This window comes from Lagopus leucura, unplaced genomic scaffold (assembly GCF_019238085.1).
Source record: "Lagopus leucura isolate 7727_CA_CO unplaced genomic scaffold, USGS_WTPT01 Super-Scaffold_100157, whole genome shotgun sequence".
NCBI classification, from domain to species: domain Eukaryota; kingdom Metazoa; phylum Chordata; class Aves; order Galliformes; family Phasianidae; genus Lagopus; species Lagopus leucura.
Genome location: NW_024962334.1, coordinates 31,540,204 through 31,562,291, shown reverse-complemented (window position 1 = coordinate 31,562,291; position 22,088 = coordinate 31,540,204). Strand labels below are relative to the sequence as shown.

General features: G+C 40.5%; 1 protein-coding gene across 1 annotated transcript in view; it reads right to left on the bottom strand.

Moving 5' to 3' along the window:
* STAM (signal transducing adaptor molecule) overlaps positions 1 to 21,526 on the bottom strand; it is a 28,949-nt gene extending 7,423 nt beyond the window's left edge. Inside the window, exons 1-8 of the mRNA XM_042889079.1 lie at positions 21,438 to 21,526; positions 8,896 to 8,980; positions 2,325 to 2,400; positions 2,147 to 2,242; positions 1,472 to 1,618; positions 889 to 979; positions 441 to 633; positions 32 to 126 (exon numbers count right to left, since the gene is read on the bottom strand). Coding sequence (XP_042745013.1) covers positions 32 to 126; positions 441 to 633; positions 889 to 979; positions 1,472 to 1,618; positions 2,147 to 2,242; positions 2,325 to 2,400; positions 8,896 to 8,980; positions 21,438 to 21,477 — 823 coding nt within the window. The 5' untranslated portion in view covers positions 21,478 to 21,526. The remainder of the gene's footprint in view (positions 1 to 31; positions 127 to 440; positions 634 to 888; positions 980 to 1,471; positions 1,619 to 2,146; positions 2,243 to 2,324; positions 2,401 to 8,895; positions 8,981 to 21,437) is intronic.
* Positions 21,527 to 22,088: the final 562 nt, after the last annotated feature.

Genomic DNA, 22,088 nt, shown 5'->3' with positions numbered 1-22,088 from the left:
AACACACATACATAAATATAACGTTACTTACTCATTTCTGGCTCAGCAGAAAGATCAGCTGTAACAAAATTAGATGGAAACAGTCCTATACCCTGATGAGTTTCACCTTTCCACCAATTCGGATCACTGCAAGATTTTAAAAAGTAAAAATTAAAAACCCATGCTCACAAGGAATTTTCCCAAGATCTGCACTGTACAAGGCATTTATACTACTTGTACATAAACACAATTTGCATATATGCAGACATCTTCATATAATAATAATTACGTAATTACATTTGTAGATCAAAAATCTAGGAGATCATTAAATAAAATATCTAATGTATAAACATATTTTATTGCAACTGTATTCCAATGTATGTTTCCAACATAGCATACACCATTACTCCTGACTGATTTTAAGTCTAATACACTTCTAATAGGCATTCTATTCAAGTTACCTGTCATCAAGGATAGTTATAAGTTCTCCAGCCTTAAAGGTTAATTCATTGTCTTCAGCAGCCTCAAAATCATAGATCGCACGAACCTTTCGGCCCTCATGTTTGTGATTTGTTAAAAGGCTTGAGGTGCTTGGATACAAACTGGAAAGTGTTGTTTGCTGTTGTCTTTGTTCTTTTAGCGACAGTTCAATTGCTACAAAAGAAGAGTTATCTAGATGAAAATCCCCTATATAAATGTGTAGAATGACTTGAAAACTTAACACTATGAAAATATTTAGTATAATTCCACTCCTGCTGCACTGTAACCGACTTCTACCTCTCCTGCAAAAATATGATAACAAATTAAATGACGTTTTACAACTGTAGAGCAAAAATTCTGCTCCTAAGTGTTTCCATTTTATTAGATATTTACCTTCAAATTCTTTAGGTCAGCAAGTAAAGGACTCACCTTTAGCTAAATCTTCTTCTTCTTTCTTGTTAGCTGCTGCACCAGGATCTTTGGCAACTAGGGCTGGACTTGCTTTTGCCTGCTCAGCAGCCTAGACAAAAATAAAAGATGTAGAAGTAAAATCATTGAAAAACTGTCAGGATGCATTAACATTCACTATCTAGATTTGTATTCATCTATATTTCAGGAGGAAATTCATTACTCAGAGGACAGTGAGAAACCAGCACTGCTGCCCAGAGAGCTGTGGGTGCCCCATCCCTGGAGGTGTTCAAATTCAGGTTGGATGGGGCCCTGAGCAGCCTGAGCTGGAGGGGGGCAGCCCTGCCCATGGCACGGGGTTGGAACTGGATGGAACTTTCTAACTCAGGATGTTCTTTGATTCTATGATTCTGTGATTGGTGATACAAAAATCAAAAAAAGCCAGAGCATTTCAGCCCTCAAGTGAATGCTTTACTTAGACAAGAAAAATTTCATTTTGTTTGCCAAACGCATTATAGTATTCAAGACTAGAAATACTAAAATCCAAAACTGAGGATAAAAAGAATTTGTGATTTTTTGTATTACTACTTTTGTAGTACTATACCTGTGAACCAATAGCTGGGAAAGTAACTCCTTGCTCCTTCAGATTTTTTATCATGGCAGATATTAAACTAAGCTGTGGATCATTCTTGAATTCATCAGTCCATTCCACCATAAGGGCTTTCAGCTTTTCACAAACTTTTGGATGACCCTATAGAAAAATAAAAATTAATTAAATAATGTAGGAATATGCTCTTAATTCTTTAATTTCACATACATTCATGCTACTTCCAACATAAGCTATATGTACACTTGAAAACATGTACATCAATAAGTGATAACTTTTATTAGAAAGGGAGAAGAATATACCAGCGTTCAGTGTCATGTTTAATGACCTTTGGGTACAGCACTTCAGCAATATGGACTAGCCACAAAACACAGTATACAAAGTTACAAAAAAGCCTGTTATCATCTCCATTTCACTGCACGTCTGTACGTAGTATTTTATTGTTTTAATTGAATGTGAAAATGAATGTAGGTATTTACCACTGAATCTCACTCCACAAAGCTATTTCTCAGTCAGTCTTCCCACTAATCTTTTATGTTTCTCTCAAAATCTCCTCTTTTCCTCGTATTCTCCTCCCAAAATTTTCAGTCCTCCATTCCAATCTCAGGTTACCCCAGCTATCAATCTTATTCTGCGTTTACATGAATCATATAAATCAATGCAGTACATTACCTTATTCAACACATTGCTTACTTCACTGGCAAAGTCTCTTGAACAGACTTCTAAATGAAAGATTTTACCACAGTTTGATACACATGCTCCTAGAAGCTAAAGAAAGAAAGATTAAAACTCAGAGTTCATGTAATACAGCTTTTTAGGAAAGAAGAGGACTACATTGAAATTAACCTACTGTTAAAGCCTGCATAGCAACATGGGGATCCTTATGGTTCACTCTCTTCATAATGGAACGAAGACAATCCTTAGGCCTAGAGCAAGACAAGACAGCTTTCAAGTTAGTTTTGCACATTCCTCACTGCACACATGAGAATGCATGACAATGCCAGCAGGCAGCTCTCCTGAACACAGCCAGTACATTCTTCAGTGTCTTATAAGGGTAACATCAAATAAAAAATATTATAATAAATAATGAAAACAAATAAAAAAGCAACCATTAGCTGTTCTAGTCACTTCTGTCTGTAGGACTGCTAGCTTCCTTAGTTATCAGAACATCAAAAAGAACTTATTTTTTTAATTTGAGACTACTATTCGCCCCATGCTCATCAATTACTGGCAAAAGTCGCCCCTCAATAAGCCTAGCTTCACATTCAACACACCCTTCTCTATACTTAACAAGTAATAGGAACCTTATTTCTTTTATCAGATATAGAATCAGCATGAGTAATTAATAGTTAGTTAATGAATTAGGGTGATAATTACCTACACATAGATTTCCTTAAAATCTACAACTCCTCTATATTCCACATACACATCTAAAGAACACCACTAGACTCCTCAGAATCAGTTTTAATCTATATAACACTCATAGAGAAAATACACAGCAAACCAGTAAGTGCTTAGGAAAAACAAAAAAAAAAAACAAAAAACCAGCATTAGATATTGCACATAAGTGTTTCAAATGAGTTAAATATGAAATTCGAGTTCTACCTATGTTGCCCTACACAGACATAATGGGAAAAGGGAATTCAAGAAACAACTTGAGCAGATTTTCAGACACTGCTCAGTGTACTTCAAATTTTGTGCCTTCCAGTTATTTAGTTGCATTTTTGGAGGTGGTTGAACGCTGAGCAAGGCTGAAGCAGAATTATCAAGAACATACAAACACCATCTATTGAACAGCCACGAAGGAGGTAAAAGCAGGGGAAGAGGGAAAAAGAATGGTACATTTAAACTAAGGGATTTCACACATTTATGGAGTATTTACAGTGACTTTTGGGAGCAAAACCAGTTTTCTATGGAACTGATATCCACAAACTAATATGAAACTTCGGTATAAGTTACACTACTGCTTGGCTATACTATATTTGGCAGTGTCTACATTTTACAGAAATGTCTCTCTCATGTTTAGTAGTACTAATTATAGAAAATGCTATCACGTAGCAAGGCTACATGTTGTTCAGTGTATACCTTCATATAACTAATTATTATTACAAATGAAAGCCATAAGACAAGCACCGTTCATTACCTACTAATTAACCAAGACTTCTCCTGTTCATTACACCTGAGAAAGAATACATGATAAAACTTACAAAAATATCTGTGGTGTTTGGTTTTTTTTTTTCTTTTCTAAATGAACGCCATTATATATAAATAACTGCATTAACTTATGAGCAGTGTGCACAACCATGGACATTAATTACCAAGCCAGCATTTACAAAAGCAGGCTACAGAATCAAGAATTTAGCAGTCCAGGAATAGGACCACAACACCATTAGTCTAAGACGATGTTATTATGGAAGCTATTTCTATAAAGTAATAAAGTGACAATAAAGTTTCAAAATCAAATGATCTTCCATATTTGTCAAATACAATTTTGAAAAATGTTAAAAGAACAGAAAACCCACAACAACAACAACAAAAAAAACACTAAACCACAGTAATTCATAAGAACTTCCAAAAATGTGAGCAAATAGATGTTTTTAACAGAAACAATCAATATTTGAATGTCACTGCTTTTTCATAATGCTTTTAAAAAGATCTTCAGATTAATTCTACACCAAGAAAAAAATCATGCTTACTAATGCTCAGTTCACCGATTAAACTTCAAGTAACCCTACTGTAGACAGAACAAATATCCTTACTTTCATTTCAAATTAATTTGTCATGCAATTTAGATAAGAAATGATGAAAAGCACTAAGCAGAAATTAGATGAGAGGCGTGCGTTCCACAAGAATAAAATTCTGTCTATTAAGCACTTTCTCCAGGCCATGCTTCACAAACATTTGCCTGCAATTCTGCTCTAATAACTTCATAATCAAAGCTTCAAAGGCAGCACAGTGAGGGAGGGTAACAAATCAGTAGGTGGAAGGTTGGGAAGGATAAGGTAGAAACTTTGATACATTGATTACATACTACATAATATATTCAGAAAACATTGCAATAAAATTCAGTTTTAGAGAGTAAAATAATGCATTTGAATGGTAGGTACATCCACTACTTCCTTAACAAATACATTAACTGCAATTGGAAGCTAAAATACTACTTTGTCAGCAATTTATTCTCTGTTTATTATCCAAAGTAACTGCCTATCAGACTCAAGACTACCTAGGTGACTCAGCTGTTCTGCTTGCTCCATTAGAAACCAGTAAGGCAGAGTATCTTGATCACTCTGTGAGACACACTGTGATGACTACGCAACATGTTGCTTACAGTGAGTAACTTTGGGGGCAAAAAAAGATGGGAAGTAGTTTGGAAGACTGCTTTTGTACAAGAGGCGGGGAAACAACCAAGGAGAATCAGCCGACCAGAATCCCTGCTCCGTAATCAACCCACAAGGAACCACAAAGTTACACAACCAGCAAAACAGACAAACCATTCCTGAGTGACAGCTTTTCTACATCCAGATTTCCCTCCAACAGAGTGCTGCAGCAAATGTTTCTATTTCCTCAGCCATTGCTGTCTTCTCTCATTCGCTGACTTCATTTTTTTTTCCAGTCCATCATTTTTATTAACTAATATTCCTACAGAAAAATTGAGGTAGTGATTGTTTCAAACAAACTAGGTTAAAACAAAAGTTACCACCCTGTCAAAACCAAATGCACACAATTACAGTATTAGCCTTGAAGTATGACAAATAAGAATGCAAGATGGGTGCACCTCATACTAGAACATATCCTAACTGTTACGTTTCCCTTTTATCCATTGCAAGCATAATTCCACTATCATAACGTTGTCTTCCTAAGAGTTGATAAAGTACTGATTAAGTTGTGACAGCATTTCTACTCCAAGCCAACAAGATGCAAAATCCGTACATTCCCTGTACTAAGATGATCTAAAACACAAGTAAAACACAATGAAAGGTTTTAATATAAACAGGCTTTCAATAACGTTGTCTAAAAAAGCAGAAAAACAAATTGCATCTAACGGTAACAATCTTAGTTTTACACATCTTTTCATGTTGAAAAGGCAACTTGCTCGGCAGTTTCAGATACTGCCAATGTCCCCAAAACACATGATGCAAAAAAATGCACGATGCAACTGCAAAACTGCATTACTTACCAAAAAGCATTCAGAGATTATAAAGCTATTGACTCAGCCACATCTTAGATCACTCTCAGAAGCTGATATGCAATACAATATCCAATTCCACAATGCACGTGGCAATACTTTACACATGGTAATGTAAAAAGGTGCATTATTCAAAATATTACTGAATTTACTGTCTTTAGGCTGTTTTTTATGAAAATTGTATCAACTCTACTCAATGAGTTTTTGAACTTCACTAAAAATTAAGAAAGCAGTCAATTAAAAAGGGAGATTTGGTGGAATTCCAACTTGATAAAACTGTGTTCGTTGGTTGGATCAAAGAAGAGTCAATTAGAAGATGATTTTCTGTCACCAAGCTACAGCAATATACAGCAATATACAGTAGCACAAGTGTATGTATCCAGCTAGCAATTCCGCTACTAAACTATCATTAATTTATCTCAGGAGAAAAAAAGTATTTGCAGCACAACAGTTTTCCAACAACTACTCTGAAAGCAAACAAACAGATAAATGAGACAATGTACAATGTAACAGTACACAACAAAATGTTACACTTCATAAAGGAAAATAATCCCTTTCAGTGTATGGTGGTTTATGTTCAAAATGTTGAAAGGCATGCTATTCAAAGACTGTACAAAAGAAAATCAATAAAGTGGAGACAATACAGTATAAGGTTCTGCCAAACAGAACAGTTTGCATTAGACAAAAACTGGTGAAAAAACTAAAGCAGAAGCTAGTTCCTTGCCACAATAACTTAAATTGCAGAAGAGTTATTAAGTGTAGCTTATCTGATTTAAACTTAATGGGAAACATTGACTTGCTTTACCTTGCTATACCATGACAAAATCCATACAAACAAAGAAAACTCACTATCAGCAAGTTTTTAACAGAATGTGCTTGCTATTCAGCAGTGAGTCAGCTGGCAGCATATTACAAGCAGGGTAAGTATTAGAAAGGTTAAAGTCACAGCAGGACAAAACCACTGTTGTTTTTTTGTTTTGTTTTGTTCCGTTTTCAAAATCGTAACAGAAATTCCAGCTGTCATGGATGTTGCCAGAAGATCACTGGCTTTATCTGCATTTCCAAGCAGCTGTCTCTTGCAGCTAAATACATTTAAGCACTGTTTAGGGTAAGCCACTGTAGGCTGAATTTTGCCTGGGCAAAAGTGGTGAAATAGAATACTGAGGTCTTCAATAATACTGTTGTTGCAGACTCAGCGTCAACATACATGGAATAGAAACACATTTCACATACAGAGAATAACACAAAACATTATTAACAACTAACCAGTTTTTATTTTTACTGGAGTTACACACAACAGCACAGAAGTCTCAATATACCTTGCTATTCATAAATACTTCTCCAGACACCACTCTTAATCCCAAGGAACAAGTTAATTTGTGAACCTGTCCCCTGGAACGGAATCAGTGGCATAGCTCTCTTTTTGAACCTTTTCCTTACCTGAAATGTTACAGGGAATGCTTGAGGAAAATATAATTTAAAACTGTCCAAAGTCTAACACAACACTGAACAAAAACAGATATACCAAAATATCATCTTTATGGCATATTTTTCACTTGCTATTCCAATTATACTTTAACTTTTAATGTATTAAAAAAAAGAAGGCTTGCATAATGTCTCTGAGATAGCTCATTAAAGGATCAGTAATGAAAGCATGAATAGTCTGTATTAAAGATGCATTTCATTTAATCACTTTTTTTTTTTCAAATGAGCATTTCTTAAAGCCCTGATGTAAGACAATAGTTTCTCAAAACAAGGGGGAGAAATACACATCCTCACTGCTTACTGTACAAAGACACTGGTGGTGAGGAAAAGGGGAGGCAGAGAATGCTTTAAACCTGAGTTTCAATAAAGTGTTGGACACAGCATATCTCGTATAGTTCTCCTTATCCCCAACAGGTGAAATACTGGCTGGATAAAAGGATGATAAGGTGGGTGGAAAACTGGCTGGACTGCTGAGTTCATAGATTTGTCAGCAGTGTGCAAATCCCAGCTGGTGGGCAGTAACTCGTGGTGTCCCTCAGGGAATTCCTGGGACTGGTGCTGCTAAATGTCTTCAGTAATGATCTAGATGACAGGAGGCATCTTTCCTGACAACAGCATGCTGGAGGAAGCAGCTGATATACCAGAGAGCAGGGCTACTAGAGGGGTATGGACAGTAAGGAGAATGGGCAAACCAGATCATTAAATTAAAGAAGTGAAAGGCAAGGTATTGCATCTGGGGTGGACTGCCCCAGTGGAGGCCAGGAGCTGACTGCCCAAAGAGCAGCTCCACAGGGAAGGGCTGGCAGGAACCAGTGGGTGATAGGAGAGCAGCTTGGCAGCAAAGATGACCAAACACATCAGGCCATAGTAATAACAGCCAGCCAGCAGGGCCAAGGAAGTGTTCCATTCTTCTATACAGCACTTGTAAGACTACGTTGGGACACTGCCCACTTTTGAGTTCTCCCATACAAGAAAGATGCTGACACACCGCAGCAAGTCCAGTGGAGGGCTACCAAGATGGCCAGAGGGGAGTCACAAACAAAAAGACACCAACATATGGGCTCAGTTTTTAGAAGGACGGGGTAAAAGCAAACCTTACTGCTTTATACAACTACTTAAGCAGAGGCCATCGATGAAACCAGATTCTTGTTAGAACTGCAGTCATAGGGTAAGACACAACAAACAAGTTGGAACAAGGGAAATTACAAATATATAGTAGAATCACTCATTTATTTACTTGCTTACCGTGAGGGAAGTTAAATACTGAAATGGATTGCCCACAGAGGTTGTGGAAACTCTGTTCCTGGAGGCATTCAAGACTCGGCACAGTCCTGAGCAACCTGATCTAATTAGACCTGTTTCAAATAGGGGGGGTTGGACCACATGACCTCCGGAGGTCACTTTGATCCTTGATTATGATTGTACAAGAAAAAAATACTGATGATGTCTGCTGGACTTACAGTGACACTGATAAAACGTATCAGCTTGTTTATTCTTTTACACTGGTGAAAAAACTGCTGTATGCAATTCCTGATTTTAAGAGATAAGGAAAGAACTGTAAAATATTTGGGCAGAAAATCCATACTTTTCTTTCATTGTAATAAATCTACTCCAGTAAAAGCATTAAGTAAATTAAACTGAGCTGCTTCAATAGTCTACACAAAACAAAATTTTCATTCCTCTCATCTGAGTATAAGATTGAAATAACAAAATTAATGTTTGTGGGGGACAGTTTCTAAAAATCACTTACCCTGTGCGTGACTGCCCAACTTTATCACAAATGTCTAAGATGAGGCCCCAGTCCTCTGCAGTGTTCATCTCACTGGTTGCTTTCTCTAATGAACAAAATACAAACATAATAAATCAGAATATAAATATAATAATTTAACAAAATTGGCAATAAAGATGTTGCAATGCTATTTCTGTATACAACTAAACATATGACATTGTGTACTTAATAAATTCACATAATTGTTGTAACTAAATATTTTACCTTTCAAATGTTCACTTGCAGCTGCAAAGTTAAACTGGTAAGCAAATATATACTTGGTTTTTTTTTCCACATAATAAATATACATCTAGAAGTATATCAAGTATCAACAGATATATTTTTTTCTTCATTTGGAAATGTTAAGTTTAAGATCATACTGGAATACTGGAAGCTTTAGTTCCCTATTTGCAGTCAGACACAACCAGAATTTACCCCATCCTCAGACACTAAGTTGCTGCATCATACATTTCCTTTCTACGTCTTCCCTCCTTTCTCAGCAAGGGGGTTTCAAGAACTCATTGAAAGGTCAGTGATTATCATCTCCTCATTATTATCTCTGCATTGGATGACATATTCCACTTTTTAGTTACAAAGCTAATCAGATATAATCCACTGAGACACTTTCTTCTGAATAGGACAAGAACAGTCCCTCATGAAGAGCGAAGAATTGAAGATGGGTGGAAAACAAATCAGCAGGAAAAACAGATTCCCTCCCTATTTTTCCCCCAGAAAAGCCTAGGTATACAGAGGGTAATAATAAATAAAAGTGATGAAGAAAACTGAGGTGTAAACTGCAGCTGTATGGAGCAGTATCTAAAAATTAATAGTTCAAGGCTGGAGACCACAAGGTAGTTTCCAAACAGAATACCAAGGTTGGAAAAGATGCCCAAGATCATCCAGTCCAACTATCCACCCACCACCAATATTTCCACTAAACCATGACCCTTAATATAATATCTAAATGCTTCTTGAACACCTCCAGAGACAGTGACTTCACCACCTCCCTGGGCAGCCCACTCCAGTTCCTGATCACTCTTTCAGAGAAGAGACAGAAGGAAAGATGGGCACAGAACTATAACGTATACCTGCTTCACCTAATATTCACCTTAGTCTGCCAAATATGCCTCAGCAATGAGTACGATCCCTCCCAGTCTGCTTAGTTTTAAAAAGGAAGTAAAGATTTCCTGTAGAAACTTCACTGACAGGAAAGATTAATTAATCCAAACTAGCATTTGCAAGACTATGGAAAAGAGAACAACACTGGATAGATGTTATGATAACATCTGGCACCAAGAAGACAAGCATTTATTTTATTCTCAGTCCACTATTGTTCCAAATCATGCTTAGGGCCAGCAGTCAGAGACATGGCTCCATTTTTAAAGCTTGCCCAAAAAGAAAACACAATCCAGTCAGGATATAAACTAAAAATGCTAAAAACATGAGAATAGAGCAATCAGACTGTAGCCTGCCTACATCCACAAATATCGTTCTGTAACTCCAGAATTTCAATTCTGTCACTGAAGATACTGTATATAAAACACCGAACCCAAGCAGAGTTGCACCTGAGCTGCTGTGCCTGCACTGCATTCTCTGCAACTGCTGTTCAGCACAACCCATACCACGGATCGGCTGCGTAGAGGCAGCTCATTTCCAGGGCTCCTGTTGCAGCTCACTGACAGTCCTGCTGGAGTTGGACCAGCTCCACTCCGTGCCTACAGAGCACCCTGCAGAGCCCCTGGCTCCAGCCTGGCTCAGGGCTTTGTAGCCTTGCGCCATGCTATGCTTCAGCAGCCACAGAGCTGAGGAATCCAATGGGATGGAAACTTCAGGCTCCTACGCTGTGCGTAATAGTGCCAGTACTTCTGGCAAGAGGTAATTCTTCTCTTTACACAGCGTCACTGAAGAGAAATGGCATGGCAAACCATCAAGTAAAATAACGCATGCTTAGAGTTTAGACCAAGCTGTTGTTTATGCTGATTTCAGCAGTTTGGATAAAACTACAGATATGATGGTGATTGATGAAATCCCTAGTTCATACCAACCTCACCAATTACAAGCTTCATTCTAATTCTCAATGAGAATATTTTGCAGGTGTATCCACCAATACAGTTACAAGTTCACTATCACAGCTACATCATTTCTTGAAAGTCGAGCAGTTGGTCAGGTGGTTGGGCTCCCAGGGCAGAGGTCACAGCACCCAGCTGCAGGAGTTCAAGAAGCATTTGGACAACACCCTCAGACGGTCTGATTTCTGGGTGGTCCTGTGTGAAGTCAGGAGTTGGATTCGATGATCCTTACGGGTCCCTTCCAAACCAGGATATTCTGACTCTATGATTGTGTAAAAACCACCCATTGTCACAATGTCTCCATCACCAGACACTAAAAGGTCCTTACTACATGCCAGCCTGGAACCCAGCATCACCGAGTACTTTCTATCTTTAGTAATAAACATCTATTACTTTCCTTGGATAAAAATTAATAATAAGACACTCGCAGTGCCCAAGCTGAGCTAGACTGACACAAAAAAGCCACTCTCTGAGCATTAGTGTGCGGCAGTCACCTTTCACCACTCCAGAAAAGGAACAGCAGGAATGCTCGGAGGGAATTCCTGTGTTGCATCAGTGTTTCGGAGACAAAATTACAACTCAGAGCTGTTTAAGTTCAATTACTTACACAGTTACCACTTAATGTATTTCTCTGACACAAAGCACACACCTGCAGCCCAAACTCTCTGCACTCACTCAGCATTTGCACACCCCAGCTAACAGGTGGCACCCTGTCCTCCTGCCATTGGCACGTCACTATCTCAGTGACAGGGAAGGCAGCACACAGACTTGTACCTGAACTCTTGCAGCAGCTTCACACAGGAGATGGAACCTGAACTCAGAATGTTCTTCATCCTCCCTTCTCTGATCAAAAATAATTCTGTCATTGAAATACCAGTGCTTACCTCAGACTCCCCCCATACACCTCATTGCTAAAACCTTACCCGATGACTGCCTGCCAGGGCAAGATCAGGTAACACTTCAGACTGCACTGAAACAACTCTTAAAGACAGCGCTGGCTCCTTGATGAAATCAGAGTTCTTTAAGACTCACTGACTGCATTTCAAACACAAAGAAAAACAGAACTCCATGACCCAGAGGCATATGTTACCATACCCTGTCCCTAGTTTCCCAGAGCAGATCTCCCACAAAGCTGTATCACTAATACACCCGAGCGTAGGTGGCTTTTTATCTAGCATAGGCAAGGCCTATGAATTAACACTGCAACTTTAACCACTGCAACACAAATACTACATGTCACATTTTTCAGTCACCAGCCTTCTCTCTTCGTGTTTCTCCTGTACCCATAAGAGCTGGCATGCCAAGTGAGTGCAATTCCATCTTGCCCAGATTCAGTCTCTAACGTATCATATCTGAAGAAACAGATGCATAGGAAAACACAGAAAAGACCAAGGTAAGGTAAGTAGTAGTTGTATTTGTTTTCCAAATAAATCAAACCTCTGAACAAATCTGCCTTCTAAAGAAAACACCACTCCTGAGTATAAATGCTGTCCAGCCCTTCCAAAACACTGTACCAGAATTCAGATGAGTGTCACACCTGTAGATCAGAAGCTGGGACAGCAAGATACACATCTGTGAGTTACCCTACTTACAACACCAGTTGTGGTGAGAGCATACTGGCTCTTGCACTGAACTTCAATGGCTGCTTTTTCTGATTGAGAAACTGAAAATGTGGAAGCTAAAAAAATAAAGGGTGTGTTTTTGTTTGTTTGCTTAAACCATGCCTCCTTAAAGCTGTCTTGAAGTTGATCTACCTTGCCCCTTATTAAGATATCCTATTCGTGTCTTTCAAAAAGATTGCACATATAGTATTTTACACACATATATATATAAATGTAAAGGAGAAACTTGTTCAATGTTGGTTTTCAATAGAAAACCTAGCAGGCCATGCTGGGTAGGGATCTAAACAGCCAAAAAATGCTTGTCCTTTTCAGGTATCCAAAACAACCAGAAGCTTAGCTGCCTATTCAGCATCTACACAATTTGTCTCAGTCTTCCTAGTGCTCCACTTCCTATACAGGCAAAGGTGGGAAGAAATATCAGCCACCAAACTGCAATTCAGAAGAATGTTCCAGTCCTACAGCCTAATCTGCAAAGGTTTACTTACAAAATGATTGTGCTTTGCAGAGCACATTACAACAGCAAAGCTGGTTTGGCTTGGGGTTTTGTTTTTTTCTGGTTTATTTGTTTGTTGTCCTACCTTTTTTTTTTTTTTTAAGGCACTGTGTTCTTGTTTCATTTTTAAAAAGAAGCTCAGTTTTTGAGCAGTGGACTGAGGGTTGTAAGCCACTGATAAAAAAAAAAATACATGAAAGCAATTTTCTTTAACCGTCGTCATCACATCTGGTATAGCTACTGATGGGGCGCCCTGAAGATGGCTGGTAAAACAGAGGTACTTATAAAATGAATGGAAGATGATGCATTTACCATCAGCAGTTCAGGTCTGATGAAATATCACTTCATCAGACATCAAGAAAACTTACGTGCAAAAGCTTTAAAAATGGATAATATCACATAAATCGCCATCCAAGCTGTCAATTTTGTAACATCCAAGGGACAGAGTCATCACTAGTTCTAGCAGTTCCTTAAAAGTATGGATGCTGACTGGTATCTGGAATGATGGTCATCATTCACTTTTCTGAAGGCAGGAGCCTTAGCCGGGGCAAAATGCTGCAGAGACTTTATGACTTGCAAAGTGAAATCCAATCCTTTACAGAATCAGAAGGAAAATTTGTGCCAGGACATAAAGATTAAAAATGGCTCACACGTTTAGCATTTTTGGTTTATTTAAACCATTCATTTAAATGAGCTGAACAAGCATTTTCAAGGTGAAAATCAGCTTATCTGTGCTATGTTTCAAACCATAAGAGTGTTTGAAATGCAACTTAAATTATGGCAAGCTCAAATCACAGCAAATAATTTCATGCATTTTGATACATTGGCTAAACACAGTCCAATGAACAAAGGAAAATATGCAGCCACGCTGTCTGTTTTGATAAAGGAATTTGAGAACAGGTTTCAAGATTTAAAAAAAAAAAAAAAATCTTCTCTGTATATTTGTGACCACAATTTCAGGTTGACATAAATAAAATTACCTGCAAATTTTCAAGTGGAACGCATAGAGCTGCAAACAGGCATTCAACTCTAAGAAAAATTTGGTCATGTCTCTTCATCAAACTTCTATGAACCATCTCTTACCAGAGAAAAATATCCCTCACTTTACAGTCATGTCTTATTCACCTCACTGCTTTTTGGCAATACATACATCTGGGAATAACTATTGCCAAGGATGAGCACAGGAGGAGTAATATTTCATCAAAAATTTCTGACGAACGCCCTGAGAATGCACTTGGAATGGCAACCACTGCCATCGAACCATCCTGATAGCTGCATTAGTTTCACAGAGTCAAACACCCCGCTAGTATTACGTTTTTGTTCTGCTTTTTTTTTTTGTTTGTTTGTTTGTTTGTTTCAGTAAAAAATACATTTTAAAGAAGTTGTTGCTTATATACTCCATACTCCAACTTTATTATTTTCTTTCTGTCCAATACTGGACAGAGGTCATTTTTTACAATAGCTGTCTTCCGCAAAGCACAAAAATAAATGCAAAGCTGAAAAGCTTCTTTAACTTTGCATCAGCCTCAGTTCTGCAATTATGTTGCCTTACATGCACTCAAAATATAAAGAGTCTGGCAAATTTCTGAGCTTTTAGGACACCTAAGCACATCAGCTTCACACCTTGCTCTGTGAAGCTCAGCCACTTTCCCTCCGATTTACACAAATGCAAAGACTTGTAGCACCTAGATTTGTAGCTGTTTTCTCCTCTGATTTTGTGCACTGCTTAAAAATTATAATGCAAAAATATTTATGCTGTGATTCTACCTGAAATTCCCCTTATGCTCAGGCATCAGTAAGAGAAACACAGGTGCTGCCACATCTCACCAGACCTGCCATACAAGTATCAGCAAGTCGCTTGCATTCTCTGACAGTTCTGCACCTGAACAGCACCACGCTGCCCAGCAAGACTACCCACTGCCAACACCAGGTTACACTGCAGGTTTAAGTTATCTAAAGTTCAGATTTCACTGATATTAAAGCATTCCAATATCAGAATTGACCTACTTGTTTTCTGCTACATACTCTCAAAGATGTTAAAACAAACTAGAATTTTAAGAAACAGCAATAACAGCTCAAAACTTCCCATAAACCCAACATTTAAAATCTACGTAATTTGAAGCAGAACAAATGCGAGTAAAAATTCAAAGCCTATTCTACTAAACCAGGATGTCCAGCCATTCCAGTTCGTATTTACTTACTCCATCCATGGACATAACTGCCCTCCCCATCAAATACCTCTGAAATGAGATACTAAAGTTCTTAGTGAAGTTACAAAGAAAAGAGTGGCTGAAGGCAGTCTTCACTTATACAGGAAAATTACTATCAGTTTCCAGCAGAACAAGAAGTCCTCAATGATCTGTTATGCCAATGTAAACGCCATGGGAGCGACACAAAATTCAGCACTCCCATCAGCCTTCTCTCCTATTGTCCCACTCAAAGTCTTGTTTCCTTCCCAAGGCTAAATAAATAATTTCCCCCCTCTCAATATAAATATAAATACAGACATATGCTTACAGTGTTTGGGAATTTTAGTAACTACCAAATCTCTTCCATAATTTAAATGGTCCCAGAAAAATGAAACTGACTGCATTTTTTTTTCTCGGCAGTCACTCGCCATGTAATTCTGTCCCCATATCATTCCGTGTCACGTGATTAATTTCATTCTTTTTGTCTGTCAAAATGACCAACACATTTGTTCGACCATTCTATACAAACCACCTCTTTATATTAACCACACACACAGAACCACAGAGAAAAATAAGGCCAACTCATTTTGACCTAAGCAAGACTGAAAATAAACCTCCAGCAGAGAGTGCATTCAAGACACTAGAATTCCCTATCACACTCTTAACTTCAGTAGAGCCATCTGGGTCAGGGTAATTTCAAACGTGATGACAGACTGGGAGAAGAACTCACAGTGAACAGCCCTGCAGAGAAGGACTTGGAGGTTCTGGTGGATGAAAACTTGCACATGCTCTTGCAGCCAAGAAGGCCAACTATATCTTGGGCTGCAAAAACAGAGGCGGCAGCAGACCTTCCAGCACTTGAAGGGCACCTAAAAGCAGGAGAGGGATGAACTTTTGCACAATCTGATGGTGACAAGAAGAAATGGCCCTACGGCTTTCAACTAAAAGCAAGGAGATTCAGGTTGGATGTTAGGAGGAATTTTTTTTACTCAGAGAGCAGTGAGGCAATGGACCGGGCTGCCCAGAGAAGCTGTGGACACCCCATCTCTGGAGTGTTCAAGGCTGGACTGGATGAGGCTCTGGGCAACCTGATCTGGTGGGTGGCAGCACTGTCCATGGCATGGGGGCTGCAATCAGATGATCTTTAAGCTCTCCTCCAAACTAAGCTATTCTATGATTAGCCAATTTCTCCTACTTAACTGCATTCCACTTACAGTACTCCCAAAAAGTCCCCCTGGGAAGCATCCAATGAAGGCAGCACCAGCTGACCTGAGGTAAACAAGCAGCAATGGCAGAGCAGCTGGGAGGCCATCTTGGCTCATTCCTTCAGAGGACTGTGTATGATTTCTCTGTCAAAGAGGCAGCCGAGCCAGAGACATCGCTCAGCAAAATGAGCTGGACAGAACAAAGATAAAGGGATTAAAGATCTGCTAAGAATGCCTACCCAGCTGGGCAAAAGTGATTTAGTGATTTTGTTGCAAACTGTAACAAATCCACAGAACTTAAACAACCTTTCACCCAGAGCTATTACAGCGGAGCAGGAAGGTGAGCACATTGGAGATAGATGAGGCAGATGATGACGGCTCCGCACACAAGGTGGATCACAGGCCAGTAACACAAACAAGAGCTGCCAGGATCTATTGCAGCGCCCCACAGATTAAGCCACAGCAGAAGCAGCATTTCAGAAAGATCAGCAAGGGACATCACCATCCACGTCAAAGATATAGTGTTATTTTTATCACAGTGGAACAGATTTTACATTCTGGAGAACTGCTTTGATTTCTCCAAATGTTGATATTATAACACACATTGAAATAAGAGGAAGCACTTAAAAATGACATCTCATCTCTGGCAATCCTTTGCCGAAGGAAGGTATGATGTGGGCTTCAGATTTGCCCAGCTGAACTCAAGTCTGGTGATTCTTCTTCAGAATGTGATAACGAAAAAGAATTTGGGAGAACTATTATATAGAAGAGGTATTTATTTTACCAGGATCCTGTCTGCATTGCTGTTCTTCGTTAAGATCACATAATGAAGCGAGAAATTCTTGTTTATGGAAACATTTATGAAGGACTGAAAGGGGACTGGCTACAGCTCCTTTCTACAAGCTTTCTGCTCAGCTCACAGTTAATATTCTTTCCCCTCAAACAATGCTGAGAAAAGCAGTTGGCCAACTTGGGCAAAAAAAAAAATGCCGGTCTCACAATAAACTGAACCAATCCTTGGAAGTTGTCCTTCCTTGCAGCCAGAGGTAGTTAACTCACAGCGTGCACTCTTCACACTTCTCCAGGGTCAAGAGCCTCCTCTGTAATAAGCTTCCCCCCTTTTGGCAAACCCAAAGCTGTTCTAAACAGTGAGAAGCCCAGCGCACAGAAACACAGAACTGTGTGGTTTTGAAGACGTTGTCTAGCAAAGGGGATAGAGTAGTGATGTTGACTAACAAAGGGGATAAACCTATAGAGTAACCAGTTCAAAGAGCAAGAGTAGTTTATTACAAGAAATTGCACAATGGGATTCGAAGTCAAAGTATTTCTTACATCCTACTGCATCAAACTGTATGTACACCTCAGCACACTACTCAGCAACATTCATATGTAATCATGTAATAATAATGCATATTATTAAATTTCTAAAAGAGTTATATATTTCTGTAAGAGTTACAAGCATAAAATGGTCACTAAATACTGCAGTTGAAAATGTGGGAGAAATCATTGCTATCAAATTGTTTTATTACATTACCAAACTACCTGCTTAATTTCCTGTTCCTGTAAATAGAAAGCCTCATTCTTTCCTTTATTCCCACTCTTGTGATGCCTCAAACCATTACAACTACAACGAGAACAAGACTAACACGCAAAGCAGATGCAAGAAGTGTCTCCATCTATTGCTGCACATAAGGGAGAAACATTATCGAAGAGTTACTTCCACTGGCATTCTGGACATTTGCTGAATGATGGATCAACTTCTAAAAAACAAATAAAGTGATCTTTCAAAAGTGAATTAATTAATTAATTAACTGACTTTCTAACAACTCAGAGCAGACTGTGTGTTTATTACAGCCCATAAAACTGCAGAAACGTGTTGAAACAATAAGCTTGGAGAACAGAGCAAGAAGGTCTTCCAACTGTCAGTAAGATAGGTTACTTTCACAACACTTGATATCAAGTTACAATTAAGTAGGCATAGATCCAAAGTTACAGATTTTACTCTTGAGACAGCATCTCAGTAACACTTCAGAACTGCTCCAACAGTTACTTCTTCATCAAACACAACCTACCCACTGCTACTTCATTAGTTAGCCTGTCAGGACAGATGAGCAGTCTCTTGGTTCCTAAGCCATCACTACCTCGCCTGTGTCAAACTTACAGATAAACTTGCAAACCTATGCAAATGATTTTAAGACTAAGATTACAAAAGATGACTTCCCATCAAACCAATAACAACATCATTAATTCTAAACCCTTATGCAGAGAAATAGAGTCTTTAAACTATATCCTCAGCAGTTCAGTATCGTGCAGGGTTTGTTTTGTTTTGTTCATATTCTAGTGTTATATTCCTTACATGGACACACTGTGAAGTGTTCCCACAGCTGATTGTAAAAATCCGCACCAACTTACACCACCATTCATTAGCATCCCTTTGTGTACGAGTATTCCTAAATATGGTAAAAAGAATGTTAACAAAACAGAAGTATTTGGATTTCACGCAGAAATTAGGTCTTCTCAAGAACAACAATGGCTTATCTCCTCAAATCTACGGGCAGATTAAAATAATGTTTTAACAGTAGTCTTAACATTCTTCTGCTGATCACATTTAAAGAACAGATACACCCTCAAAATCTCAGCACTAAGCTGACTCCGAGTGGCATGTTACTCTGGATGACCAGGATCCACAGCATGAGCATGCTAACAGGATTAGACAAATACTGATGGCTGGAGAGAAAAACAGAAATCCCTCCTTCTGAGCATAAAGACACGCTCCTCAAAACAACAGGAGACAATTTAGTCCCAGATGTGTTCACTACAATTCATCATCCAAAGTATTTCCAAAATCATTTCCAACTACTGCACAGCATTGAATAGTAGACAAGAATTCACAGTTATCCCAGACCAACGTCCAACTTCATAAGAAACTAAAAATAGTCTACCTTCCTGTTCAGGAATCCAATTCTCAAAAAAAAACTTTCTTGCTGAGAAAGAGCAAAAGCAGAGTACTCAACTTTCCTTCTGAGAAGAGAAATGAAAAACAACACTACTGCTTGACAACTTTTGGAAGTTTCCCGAGAACATGAGAGCTTGCTCCACAGCTGACGTACCTGATAAAGCCTGCCAAGAAGTTCATCCAGATAATAACGCATTCCCCAGAGGCCTTGGGGAAGAAGACCCTGGGGACGCTTTCCTGGAGACTTCACCGTTCCTGTCCCCTTGGCACAGACCCAGCTACACAGTGGATCAAGGCAGCAGGCCTCTCAAAGCATGCTGCCACCCACCTGACAGCCTGCTGCTCCTTCAGGGCACCATGAAAGGGGTCCATAAGAAAGAGGCTGCATTTACTGCCTGCTGGCAAATCAGCCTGTTGCCCGCTGCCTGTTCTTCCAACAACAATCTGGAAGTGATTATTTGTGTTCACACCATGCACAGAACACAGCTTCTGAAAACTATCTACTGGAGAGTATGTGAGTCAATGACACACGTGAGGCAAGGCACAAGCATTCTCCACTCCCAGAAAAGAGCAAATAACCCACTGACCTAACATGTGTGTGCTACTGCTCCACGCCATGGAACGCGCAGTGCTGACACACAACTGTCAGACTCAGTTCTCTATAAACCTACTCAGGCAGCTTGATCTTCATCACTGCTAGACAGCAGCCCCAAGAGATAAGAAAATGGGCATTTTGCCAAACCCCAGCTATCACCTTTTAATCTTATTAGATCCAACCATTCTCACAGATATTACCGATGTTTCAATCCCCTAATGGTCCACAGAAAACTGGCAAGCAGTGCAAACTCTTCCATATGTTCAGGTGCCAACTTACATTAGAAGACAGAAAAATTATGAGGAAAAGACATTTACAATTTCTCAAAATAAATAACTGTTGACTTTGCCATCAAAAAAGTTAGAAATTAAAGGTAAGCCTTCACCGGAAAAGATTGTGGCACACTTCATTATTCTAAGTGGCAAGAAATGTGAACCATGCTACACTAAGACATGACACATCCAGAGTTCTTGATAACATATGTGAAGAACTTGTGTCACACTCCCTTGTTTATGCACTAATCCTTCCCCCAGGAAAGTTTCCTACTTTCCAAATGGTTCTGAGTCGCTTCTTGAAGAACTGTAATAATTGAATTGGAGCCCTGAGTTCCGAAGTTGGGTAAGCATCAAGAAACAAATGGTATATTTACTGTTGAAAGGTGCAGCAAATACAAAGCCACTAGAGAAATTTGTTCCAAGAAACACAAACAGCATTATGCTGCAGTTACAATGTAAGAAAATGATGGGGGTGCTCAATCAAAGATGAGAAGTCACTTTACAAGATGCTGTTTCCCAGCCAAGGATTTCAGTGTAAGGCAGATGTCAGCAGGTAGGCAACAAGCTGTTACACAACCAGAAATCACATATGCAAAATGATTTTTTGACTGCCTACGTGTTATTTTACCTCTGTTTTGGCCTCACTAAGCACAGTTTTTCTCAAGCAGAAGCCTGATATTCTCTATCCAAATAGTCTGGCCTTGGAACGAACAAGGTGGGGATGAAACCCGACCACAGGACGTCAAGTTGCATATGAAAGGGAGGAAAAAAAGCTCTTTCAGAAATTAATTTCAAAGCCCTGAACGCCCCGCTCCTGTCCGCGAAGCAGCTGCGGATGGGCCTTTTACTCCTCATCCCTTCGCCAGGACTCCGGCCCGAGCGCAGCCCCTGCCCAGCGGGCCGGCCCCGAGCGGAGCATCCCCGCCGCCAGGCCGGGCCCGCAGCAGGGCTGCCAGGCCGGAGCCCCGCCGCCAGGAGCCGCCCGGCGCGCCGCCGCCCGCCGCCAGCCGTCCCCGCCGGAGGCGAGGCCGTGCGGCGGAGGGAGGGCCGGGCGGAGCGGCCGGCGGGGCCCGAGCACGGGGATACCCCGGGAAGGCCGGGGCGCGGCGGAGCCACTCACCCACATCCTGATCGAAGGGGTTGGTGGCGAAGAGCGGCATGGCGGGACGCGGGAGCGCGGCGCGGCCACCCCTCCGCTCCCGGCAGCGCGGCGACGGAACGACGGGCCCGCGGCGGCTCCCGCTGCTCCTCCCGCTCCTTCCGCCCGGGGTCGCCTCCGCCGCCGCCGCCTCCCAGGGCTCCGGAGCCAGCCCGCCGCGCGCAGCATGCCGGGAAGCCGGGGCCGGCCCCGCCGCCGCCTGGCGGCCCCACCGCCCCCGGGAGCGGCCCGACCCGCCCCGCCGCGCTCCGACGCGGTGCCCGGGGAGAGCCGCGCCCGGGGAGAGCCCCGCGCGGGGAGCGCCCCTCGGGCCGTGCCCGCAGACCGGACTGCGGCGGGCGGCCCCCAGGGTCCCTGTGCTGCTGCCTTACGGAGGCCAGCACTTTCCTTCCTCACGCACGTCCGGCTCAGTGGAAAAGCGGACTCGGGAGTTTTATTTGGTTTTATTTTCATAAGTCGGGTTCGTGCCCTGACACGCCTGCTCTCAGTGGAAAATGTTCCGAGCTTCGTCGGGCTGTATTAGTGTTTTCATTGTTAATGCCGTCGTGCTTTTGAAGTGAGTGGCACTATTGCACAGGTGTGGGGCAACTGTGACAGTATTTCACAGCGTGG